The sequence below is a fragment of the Lonchura striata genome, chromosome Z (genome assembly GCF_046129695.1).
Source record: "Lonchura striata isolate bLonStr1 chromosome Z, bLonStr1.mat, whole genome shotgun sequence".
Lineage (NCBI taxonomy): Eukaryota > Metazoa > Chordata > Aves > Passeriformes > Estrildidae > Lonchura > Lonchura striata.
Genome location: NC_134642.1, coordinates 10,427,566 through 10,439,577, shown reverse-complemented (window position 1 = coordinate 10,439,577; position 12,012 = coordinate 10,427,566). Strand labels below are relative to the sequence as shown.

At 34.6% G+C, this 12,012-nt stretch overlaps 1 protein-coding gene across 4 annotated transcripts in view; it reads right to left on the bottom strand.

Moving 5' to 3' along the window:
* Window positions 1-4,656: 4,656 nt before the first annotated feature.
* CDC14B (cell division cycle 14B) overlaps window positions 4,657-12,012 on the bottom strand; it is a 44,109-nt gene continuing 36,753 nt past the window's right edge. For 2 of the 4 annotated variants that reach the window (XM_021534707.2, XM_077790545.1), the window contains one exon: window positions 4,657-7,982. Coding sequence is in view for 2 of the 4 variants with exons in the window: in XM_077790545.1 (XP_077646671.1) it covers window positions 7,943-7,982 (40 nt within the window). In the remaining 2 variants the exon portion in view is untranslated. Of the gene's footprint in view, window positions 7,983-11,287; window positions 11,405-12,012 lie in introns of those variants that run through there. The other 2 variants (XM_021534706.2, XM_021534708.2) reach the window with 2 other exon arrangements.

The following is a 12,012-nucleotide window of genomic DNA, read 5'->3' as shown; positions in this document are numbered from 1 at the left end:
ATGACAAATAGGTTCTTTGAGAAATGCTTTAAAGGACTTTTGAAAATGTCCACTTTTGGTCAGCAGATTGTAAACTCCTAGTTAAAAAGGATAGTTACAAGACTGTTTAAAAGCAGAACAAACCAACGAAAACGAAAAAATACAACCCATCCAATCCAAAATTTTGTGAGAATGAGATTTAGTGAAATTGATTACTGCTTCAACTGAAGTTTCTTAGAACGTGACAATTTTATTTTTCAGTCTGTCAGACTTGAATATAGCTTAAGAGTTTCTCTAGTTGATGGTATATCCAAGTATAGAAAAGAAATTAATTGTAAGTGATGACAGTGATGCAATGTCTTTGCCTAGCTGTGATAACGGAACTGTAAATCTCAGTCATCTGTCATATTTAAGGTACCAAAATAGCTATATCTGTTAAGCACAGATTTGCTGCTGTCACTCCTGGTGTAGCTTTACTCCTTCATGTAAAGCAGTTGGCAGCAGGTGTAAATATATACACAAACACTAGTAGAACATGGCATGCATATTAAGAAGATATTAAATTGTGTTGCAGGTCTTAGCCATACTATTCCTTAATGCACTACTACCAGCCACTCTTTGGATTAACGTAGTGAGTGGCCTAGGAAGAACTACTGCATTTCAGGTTAAGTTGCACTAAGTTTGCAAAGAAAGGAATCGCCTCTCTTCATGACTGTCATTTACATATGATAGTGTTAATATGATGTTGTTCACTTGAATCATATGCAGTACTACAGTTTAGGATGGGCAAGCATATATTAATATGAAAGTGCCTTTAGAAGAAAGAAGAGAGAAATGTCTGTGCTTAAGGTAAGAATACCAAAGAATGAATTAAGAGACTCAGCAATAAAAACCCTGAGTTGATAAACAGGAATATTGGGCATTTGAGCCCATAAGAAATGAGCTTTCAGCTGGTTACACTTTTTTGTATGAAAACAGGCCTTGAGGTAAAAGTGTGCTTTGGGCCCAAACTCAAAATCTGTACCTCTAGTACACTTATGCCATTAAAATTATTAATCTTCTATTACACAACTTTAATATAATTTTCCTTTTTTTTTTTCCCCAGAACTGTAACAGGTACATATGAAAAACTGAATATATGTGTGTATATACACACACTATATATATATATATATATATATATATATATATATATATAATATATGCAGTGTTGGAAGTAATGCAATGCTGACTCATTATGAGTGGATCAATAATTGAATGTGAAGAATTATTCTTTGCATAAAAATACATTTCAATAACTGAATATTGGGCATGAAATCAGAGCTTTTTCTCTTTGAGCAGCAGATGCTGAGCAAGTACTGAACAGTTTGTGCTTGGAGGGGAGCAGCCTTCAGTCTTCGGAGGAAGCAACAACTGTTACACTTTGGCTGTGTTACTTAGAATTTAACTTGAAATACATTTTATCTTCAGCAGATTTTTATTTCTTTTTTTTTTATTATTTCTCAAGAAATGCCTTTTTTGTATTTGTGATATAATTGTTGCAGATAGCTGTATCTTCAGCTCAGCCTCAGATAGTGCATCACATTTAATGACTGTTATGTTGGAGATTAACCAGTTCTAAATAAATTGAATAAAGTTTCTACTCTCCCTGTTTAGGTAACTAAACTAGTTACTAGTGTGACTATTCATAATCTGTATTCACTTGTCTCTGCAATGTTTTGTAGCTAATTAGCAGGACTCAGTAAGCTGTTGCATACTTTCAGCAAGAGTAGTTCCTCTGTTGAGATTTGTACAGCAGTGACTGAATGAAAGATACTGAATTTTGTGTAATGGAAATGAATGAGCAGGACAGTTCTGTGAAAACATAAACATTTTGTACCTTGCTGTTTTTTCTTTCTCATGCCAGAAGAGAGTAATAAGCTGACATACTCTGATCCAGGAATTCTATACTTGTTAGTTGGTTATATTTCTGTTGCTTTTGGATTGAGTGCTTCTCTTTTCAGAGTTTTTGCTAGCTCTAGCAATGACTTGGAACCTTAGAGGCTAGTGTGGGAAAAGTAAAACCCAATAAAGTTGCTACAGTGAAAGAATACCAGAGGCTAGAAAGGTCTGATCAGTGGGAGAAAGAGATAGAACTCAAAAAAAAATCAACACTAAATAGTAGTTCACTTTAAAATAGATATGATGCTGGTGTAAAGAGATGGACAAAAAGCACCTGGAAGCATGAAACCAGGACAAATATAATGTGTTTTAAGTACTGACTAGAGATTCAGTCCAGTGAGCATTTTGGGAAGAATGGTGAAAGATCAGTCTAGTAATAGCAAAACATGAACTCAGGAAGAAATACAAGGATGTGTAGAGAAAAGCTGTGCTGGAAGGAGTGATCATGAAGAGGTGACCCCTTCAACTGAGCAGAAAACAATGAAATTATTCTGCTGTCTTAAAAGAATGGCATCAAAGCACTGACAGAGGAAAAACCAAGCTCACAAGGGTAAGAAGTGATGTTTCATTATTTACCCTCCTGCTCTTGGCATCACTCTCACTTTGGATTTTCTTGCATTAGTAATAGCTGATGCCAAGGGTCTATTCTTATTGTGATGTCAGGGTACAAGGACTTAGGAGTTTGCCACTTTATCCTGTTAGTGCTGTAACTAAACTGCAGCTACTGGCACGCTTGGGAGAGCTGGAATTGGAGGTGCTAGTGACACAGAGGAGTTCTTCATCTGCTGCTGTGCTATACAGCAGGGCCACCACATGCTGAGTTGAGGGATCAAAAACACCAGTGGCTGCTTGGTCTGTCTGAAATCTTTGTCAGCCTTGAGATCTTGGACAGACTTTGATAGAGAGGACTTGGACCAGGAATAGAACTGTTTCAAGGACAGACTTTCTGGGTGCCTTTTTCCACACCCTTTGTGACAATCCAACACTTGACAAAGCTCTTGGAAATATCCCATGGATCAAGGGTGTCATGTTTAATATCAGATTTACTTACCTGAAGATGGTTCATGTTACATGGCATTTCTGGTTTATAAAATATACTGATACAAAGTATACTGAAAACACAAAAACATAATATTATAGTTAATATAGCAATTGCAGTACACAGATCCTTCACAATACCAATATGACTCTCTTTACTGGTCCTAATGAAATACATCCTCACTGTCATCATGTCAAGTCCTCAGGTGTCAAGAAAGAATGGGAGGGTTAATCAGTTAAAGCCCACTGTTCTTTTTGAAATTCTTATGGCAGTTGCCTGGATTTTATTTCTGTGTATTCATTCTCCCCATGCTGGCCTGGTCTTCATTATTGCTAAAAAAAGTACTGGTTGATCTGCTCAAACTTTGATAGCCATTTATCCAAAACAAAGGCCTACCTCGTGTTACTCTGAGTTGAGATAAAGTCATCTTTGTAACTGCTCTGGTCCATCACTCCATGAGCTTTGAAAGCACATCACCCTTGTCTGTATTCTCTTGGCCTTATTCCATATTTAGCACTTATTAGTCACATCCATATGAAACCAACCCCAGAACCAGAAGTGCAAGAAAAAAAAAAAAATTCTTCTTCAACAAACCCTTGGTGAGATAGGTTTAAAGCACAGTTTCTCTCTGGAACTCAGATTTCATGTATAATAAATAAATAAAGGGAATCCTTTTTGCTACAGCATGTTTTTGACTACTCCTAGATAAGCAGTGTAGCAATTGCAATGCAATGGAGGCTGAATAGATCCAAACTGAAGTTACTCAGAACTACTGTGAACAGATTATTCTTGCAGTGCATTAACTTCTCAATGGAATTGTCTTGGACCACTGTTAAATTTTTCTTTGTGAGATTCTTTCCATCCTGTGCCCTCCCCTGCCCAGTGTCAATACTCCATAAATTGCTAATGATGTGATAGGGCTTAACTGTGTTTTTCTGTGGGCATCAAATGCATAAATTGGTTCTCCACCATTCACTCTTCATCAGGCAGTTTGTCAGGAAATGGTGCTTAAAATTCATGTTTAAAATTCATGCTTAAAATTTGGAAAGAATCACCTTAGAACAGAAAAACGTATTTTCCAACTATAAAACTGTATCATTATGGGAAGTAGAAGTTTACTTGCTTGTCAAATAGGCTCTGGTTGGTGAGTGCAAATTCTGCATTTTCTAATATAGGTAAGGTAAGGGCAATAAGAAGTATTTCAGTTGGTACTATTTTTTGCTGTTGGGTATTTTTTAAAAGACTATGCTAGGCCATCACCCATGCTTGTACAAAAATCACTGTTCCTAAAAATTTAATTATTTTGGAAGACTTCACTGTTCATGGTAGAGTATCAAAGTATATATTATTTAAGATAATGCCTGTTTCTAAAAATTAATACTATATAATCATAGAGGAAGGAGAAATAACAACTAAAATCCCATTGATCTGTCATACTGTGCTTTTTTCATTGTGTAACTGTATCCCAACCATTCAAATGCAGGTACTGTTTTCCAACGCGAGTTCCTGGAAATGTAGAGACAGAAAGTCTCTATTTTTGAAATTTAAAGAAATGTGTGTTTTAAGAATCTATGCTTTAATTAAAGATTTTCAGGGAGCTGAATGTGTTGCATTTTTTCAGTGCACATATGAGTCAGTCTGGTTACAGATATGATGTATGTCTTTGTGATCATACTGAAAATAAAACAGAAAAGAAACCTTCTCATTATTTTTAATTTTACACAGTTCATGTTTACACTTTTCACTATTCAGATTTTGTATAAAATCAAATACAATCTGCAGTATTTTCAAATAACAGACAAATGCATATTGAACTAATTAATATTACAAGATAATATGAAGCTTTATCTTAAAAATACCTTCAGCAAAATAAACTTCCGTTCTGTCAATCCAAGTTAAAAAAATATGATTAGAAATATACAGTTTAAAACTAATCAGGATGAACAGTACTGGTCAGTCAAAAAATTTTAGAGCTTGATAGCCTGTACGTGAGTTTACGTATGACAGTCTGCAAACAATTAATATAAAAAATGCAGTGCAACAAACTGGTGAATATCACATTTATATTTTGGATTTTTTCTACAATCTCTTACTGTTTTAAAGCAGCAGTGCTTCCTCTACTGTCATACTAGGGCAAAAAGACAAGGTCTAGGTTAGTGTCTAAGTTTTTGATGCTGTAATGGCAACCAGCAATTTTACCCAAGATCTTACAGCTTTTGAGCATGTAGTGTCTTTTTAGTTAAGAGATTGAGGAAGGATTCATCTGCCAGATGTTTGAATGAGGAAAGAATTTCTAAGAAGACTCTCCTAACTGATGACAGCAGAAGAAACTTCATTCAGCTGCTCTGTTGTACAGATATACAAAGGTGACACAGCTGCCATAACACATTCCGTTTTGGCACATAGTACTTCACAATTCAGAAAAAATTTAGAAACCAAGAACTTCCTCATCCATGCCGACTCTTCATTCTTGTACTTAAGACACCTTTGGTATGGTATATTAAAAATGTTAGAAAAAGTAATAAAAATTTGTAACAAACAAATCTAAGCATACAATTAGATTTGGCACAATGAGGTAATGAGTTAATTTTCCATATAAGGCTGTTTGGAAAATTCAGATGTAAAATCCCTTTGACATTTATGTGCTTTTTTACTAAGATAGTGGATGGTGAATAGGGTATACTGAAACACATTGATGCTAAACATTTAGTTTTGGTTTAGCTAGAGTTGCTATTGTTTATGCAGTTGCATTATGCAAATTTACTTTTGATGAAGCTAGAAGTGCTAATTACTCTGCTGGTTACTTTAAATGCAGCAAATTCTGATTTAGAATTTGGAAGGGCTGAGAAAGAGACCAATTATTTTTAGATTAAAAAAAATACTAAAAGAAGCAGCTCAGCTGAGAAGGGCAAAGCCAAACACAGTAAATATTATTAAACCTTTATTCTGATTCTCTTCACTATTTACACATCTTTAGCCTTCCAAGATGAGAATTTTGCTCAAAAATAGGCATAGATTCATATTTGCACAACAGACCTACTATTGTGGTTATCTGTAGATAAGTTTTGCACAAATGGCTTATTAAAAAATCCACCCAAACAAAAAAAACAACCCAAACCACACAACCTCCACTAAAAACCCCTAGCCAAACAAACCAAATCCAAAACGCCCTAAACTGAAACAATCCCAGAAAAACCAAATAACTTCTGCCAAAACAAACAAAGCAACCCCATTCAAAGCCCAAGAAATTTTAATTGCCTTACTAGGATGAGATCAGTCCCTCTCTTTCAGATGCTTTTTATCTAGAAGAAAATGGGGTAAAAAGGGAAGTTTAAGAAGAAAACAAAATATTTTCAGTATTAGCCTTCAGTTGTCCTATATTTTGCATTAAATCTTTTCTTTTTAGTTTGTATTCATATTTGCAGATTTTGACTATCTAAGCACATGGATGTTATCTGTAAGCTTACTTACACTTCACATCCTGTTTCCTCTCCAATTCATGATTCTTTTGCTAGAAACTCTTTTCCAGCCATTGTGTAGTTTCATACTTTATTCATACTGGCATTCAAAAATCACCAGCCTAACAGAAAGCTTAGTTTCCATTCAAAAGGATGTAGATTGAAACTAGTCAGTGAACATTTACATTCATTGAAATTTCCCTCTCTCACAGAGGTAATCTGCATCTTTAAAAACTTCAGTTATTCTATTACTAACATTGCAGATTTCTGATTTTCTTCCACTTTGTACTGTAAAAGTTATTAAATCAACAAATAACTGATTCATTTTTAAGGCTATGTGGTAACAGCCCTCATCTGAGGGATATGCAGCTATAACCATCAGCCAGCTGGTGGACAAGGGTACATCAGTGTTGAAATGCCATAATGTGAAAAGTAGTAGGAAAAAAACCACTGTAGTCCTGTAGGGGATGAAAATTTCAGTCTCAAGCATATTCCTCTAAAAATTACACTGCTTTTTACCAGAGGTAAATAGTATTTCTTAAAGTGTTAGATGTCAGAATTTTTACCTGCCCCTGAATTCCACTACCTCAGTCCTATGGCAGCTTTACTTTCCCTTTTTTTGTCTGCTGCACACATTAAGTGTCCCAAAGCACTGTCCATGTGTTATCAAGCATACCAATGAAATCTGGGGTGGGGATTCTTACCTTTCATATATGGTAATTTAAAGTTTCACCTAAAGGACTTGATAGGAAAAGAAACAGTAATGTTTCAGTGAAGAAACAGTAATGACATTTCAATATGACAGCACTGCTTTAAATGGTAGAGTTTTTCCTCCCCTTTAAAATAATACCATATTTGAAGCAGTTATACTACTTCGAAGAGCAATTGGTTGTGAACAACTAAAAAGCTGTCACTACTAAAAAAGGTTAATCACTTACAATAGTTTTTCCTAAATAAACCACACAACCTTTGACAAAGCATTCTTTGGTGGACAATAGTTACATTATGTACTCAATACTGCAGTTTTGTAAAAAACTCCATACAAAGTAAGAAAGAACAGCCAGTCAACACAGGAGAGTACCAATACTATTAGAAAAAAAAGCTTTTGTGGTTGATTCTCAGACTCAAGTGAAGACTTCAGCCCAGTCTGAATGCACAACACAGATTTATATACTTAAAAGCTCCCACCATCTGGTGGTCAGCAGCTAAGTGATTGCCATCACAATTCGTACACATGCATCATATATACTAGCAAGCCCTCTTTATAATTGAGAGCTTAAATATTTACACCTGAGTCTGAATGTACGTAGATTCCGTAGGTTTTGAGAAAGTGTTAACATGGTAGAAAAAATTCTACCAAACATGTTGACAGTTCATTTTATTCTACAAGTTAAAAAGAGATTGTTCTATTTCATTTTTAACTGAAAAATAGAGCCAAAGTGATCTTCCTTGAATTGCATCAAGTCCCCTCTATATCCCCTTCACTCCTGAATATCCTCTTCAACATTGGTGGCTTATTCAAAATTCAGCGCAATACTGTTCTAGTCTTTGTGATGGATTGGCAGCTGAAATAAAACATATTTGAGGGAAAAAGTTAAATATTACTCAGTATATATTTCAAGCAAGCATTTCTGGCAAGGTAAAATGAGCAAATGGTATTTCAAAGAAAGAAACAAACAGTAGAAGTCACTGCATTTAGTAACACAGCAATACTGATTGTCAAGGATGCACAGACTGGTCTGATCACAGACAATATGAAGAAGATTCTGTTTCCATTTCCATACAGAAATGCAAAAGGGGATTCAAAATAGTATAATATTATTAAGTGCATTTGTATGAAGCATTCCTTTTCTTTTTCTCCCTCTGAAATATCAGACTGCAGGAAAAGTAGGAAGAGCAGGACAGAAACATTTATATTTTTTTAAAGCTAGATTTAGATTACATATAGAAAAGTTCTGAAATGCTGCAGGTAATTTTTAGTATTTGAACAAGGGTATAGAAAACTGCTTTGTAATACCTAGCAAAGTAAAGCCATATGAGATTTTTAAAATGTATTCCTCTTCGTTAGCTTTTGTGATATTCCTCTATGCAGTTTTCATACCTTTTCCCCCACATTCCTCTTTATAATTTTTTTGTAATAACATCACCTGCATTCCCTTAAGCACTTTTATGCATCAAAATGTCTTTACCACTTAGGATTTAATTTCTAATAAACTACTTACTATAAATTTAATTTTAATTCTGTTCTGTGTGGTAATGTGGAAAAGACCGTTTAACTTTTGTGTTATGACTTAGTTGGTTTGGATGTGAAGTATGTACCTTGTTAAAATACAGACATGAACTTCTCAGAACTGGCAAATTTACAAGGAAGATGTCTTAACTGGAAAAATAAGGGATCCATAGAGAAATACTGGGTTATGGGCTAGAAATGTGATTTCCTGCAGTTCAAAATAATTTATTATTTTATTCGTAAGATATGTGTTAAGTCCATCAGTACTTTCTTTTGTAGAAGGCAGCTGACATCTAAAGACATTCCACAAAGGAAAAGCAGTGAGTGTTATAGAAAGGTTTGAAATTCCCTATGTTCTCTTTAAAAAGCTAGAATAGTGTTTTAGCTGTAAGCAGCTGAAAAACTTTTTCACTGAAAAATCATTCTGGAGACAATCCATGGTAGTGTTTCCAACAGTCTGAAGGATGAAATGATAAATGAATTCCCTAGCTCTGCAGATTATACTGCATTAGGATGGGTCACAGGTGTGATTCACATACAAAAAGAATTGACTAAAGTGACATAAAGCAGTAGATGAGACTGATGTAAAAATGGTGCAAGATGTTTCCACTGGAATGTTTCAGAATGAAAATGAAAGAATAAGGATATACAGTAATGTCAGTGAAGTTCAGTGAAATAAATGAAGTCTTGACAAAGACAAATGCTGGTTAGGGCAGGATGTCAATATTGTAGAAATAATTATTCTTTACCCTGTAATGCACTTGATCTCTGGATTAAGTTAAATTAATCTGAGTACTATGAGGTAATGCAAACTGCTTAGACTTCCATAAATAAAAGAAAAGGCATGCTTAAAAAAAGACTGATACTTTTTAAATTGCTACAGGAAAATAAAAAGACACCTACAAGACCAACACCAAGGTACTGCGTTCTAAATCCATCAAATTATATGGTCATACCAAAACACCCTTCAGAGCACCCAATTAGCCCTCTCAGATTATAAAACAATTAAGAACTCTGTAACTGTGACAGAACAAGGATAAATTTGATTATTGGATGAAAATGTGAAAGTAACTGAACTTCTTAGACCTCCAAAGTTAGAAGGAAAGAAACAGCATATGGTGAGTATTTGGGGTAGAAATTTTAGAAAGTCCATTAAAATATGAAGGAAGTAATTTAATGAAGTTTGAGATCAACCTGGTGCTTGGCCTTCAGAGTCATACATCTATCTGGAAATACACCTAAAGGACTTATGAAATTAATGAAATCTTCTATGAACTCTATTTTAGGAATGCTGTTTTCTCCTAAGGATCAGTATTCACATCTCACACAATACAAAGGTCAGCTAGGAGAAGTGCTTTCCTGCAGCTGAAAATCTCCAGATTACACACATACATGAATGCAGATACAAAATGTTGCAAACAGGTTAGGTTAAAACTGGGAGAGGCATGAAGAATAAAAACAGCACACAGAATCCCATCAATCCTATTTGGATCAAAACTGATGTGGTAAAAATTAGGCAAAATGGAGAAAAAACCCAACTGACCAAAAGGAAAGCCTGGAAAAAGACCACTGATTTTTAATAAAATACCTGTTTGATGAACAAGGTCTTATTTTTTAATGTTGTTCAATAAAATCAAAATAAAGTCACAACAAATGTCTCTGAATAGAATTTACTGCACTCTACTGACTATTTCCCCTGACAGTGCAAATTTTTCATAACTTCATTACTTTCAAGGTAACAGGACGAAGAAAGAGAAAAACTCTGTGAGGAAAAAACTGCAAAACTTAAATTTTCAGAGTTATTTATAAATCAAGCCACATAACATAGGAAGTAGTTATGTGCCAGCTTTTACTCTTTCCAATCAAAATCTCTTCAGCACCTGACAGACCCATTTTTCAATACAAGTTTAAGATAAATTCCAGTAAACTGTAAGCAGTGGAAATTGTTTGGATATTGTTTTAAACTATGCTCTCAGGCTCATCTTTTATAATGACCTGGAGAGTTGCCACAGAGGGGTGTGATCACAGGCATATAAAAAGATAAGTAACAGTAGTCTGACCATATACTTCTGGGCCAAAAGGAACTTTCAGTCTTCCATAAATCCACTAGAACTTAGAATTTCATTAAGCTTTACCTAACAGGTTTAGTTCAGCTTATCAGCCATGCTCTCAGTAAAAAAATCTCATACCAATGTATACATGCATGTTATATACTTCATCTTTCCACAACCAGTGCATTTCAGTTGTTGAATTCTTTCTAGATTTGACTTCACGCACTGACTAATATTTGACTTAATGCTGTAAGGAATTTTTTCATCTCTTACTTCAGGCAAAGGGATGTTCATATCACCAAAATCCCTTGTCTTCAGTAATTCTCATTCACATTAAGAATTACTATTTAAAATTTTTGAACTTGGAAGACTGAGCAAGATAAATAAATTACTTAAGATATAATACATTCCAGATGTTCTCAGTGCCAGATGTGTCAGTACCTGACACAATCCATGTAATTGTTTCTCACTTTCCATTGCTAGGAGAAGGAGCTGAACTATGGCAAAGCTCCTGCCAGCAGTGAATACAACAGCTCAAAGTATTTGCCCAGAAAATAGTTACAGGATCTGTAAAGAGGGTAACTCTCACCTTTTAAAAGTTTTTTTTCTTGCAGCAGACCTGGTAGTTCTTTTAGTAATGTCTGTACTGTGAGAAATGCTAGGTTCAGAGGTTTTATTTTTCTGAACACTGGACTTCAGAGTTACTCTGTAAAGAGTAGGAAAAAAAGAAAAATTAAGTAACTGAAAAGTTCCTAAAAACACTGAAAAGAGGGTGTTACAGTTGCAATAGAGCTAACAAGTACCAGCTTTATATCTGTTTTCCATTCCATCTGTGCAAGATTCTAGCTGTGAAAGTATGCACTGTTTTAGAGATTCTGACCTAAGAGTAACTTAGCTATTACTCTTTATTCCTAATTTTCAGTGGCTTCATTGAGTCCAGTTGTACGAGCAGATTACATTAGACTGGAAATTAAAACCTTCATTAAATAGTGCAAGTTACAGTCTGGTTGGTTAATACTTTGAAGAAACTGCTTTCACAGATTCCTATATATGAATACTGAATGCTAACTTTCGGAGCAAAAGTGAATAGGAATGTAAGGGGAGAAAATAGACATTTCTATATTCATGTAACAGATTCACCAAAAACAGAAATGGAAAAAACCTCCAATATTTTCATTGTTTTATATGGGTTTCAGAATTAGAACATGTATTTGAAGTAACACAATTTCATCTAAAATGTATTTTTATGCTGTAAAACTGATCAGCAACATTATTTTTACTATACACTTCTTGATTAGCAAACAAATGTCTACA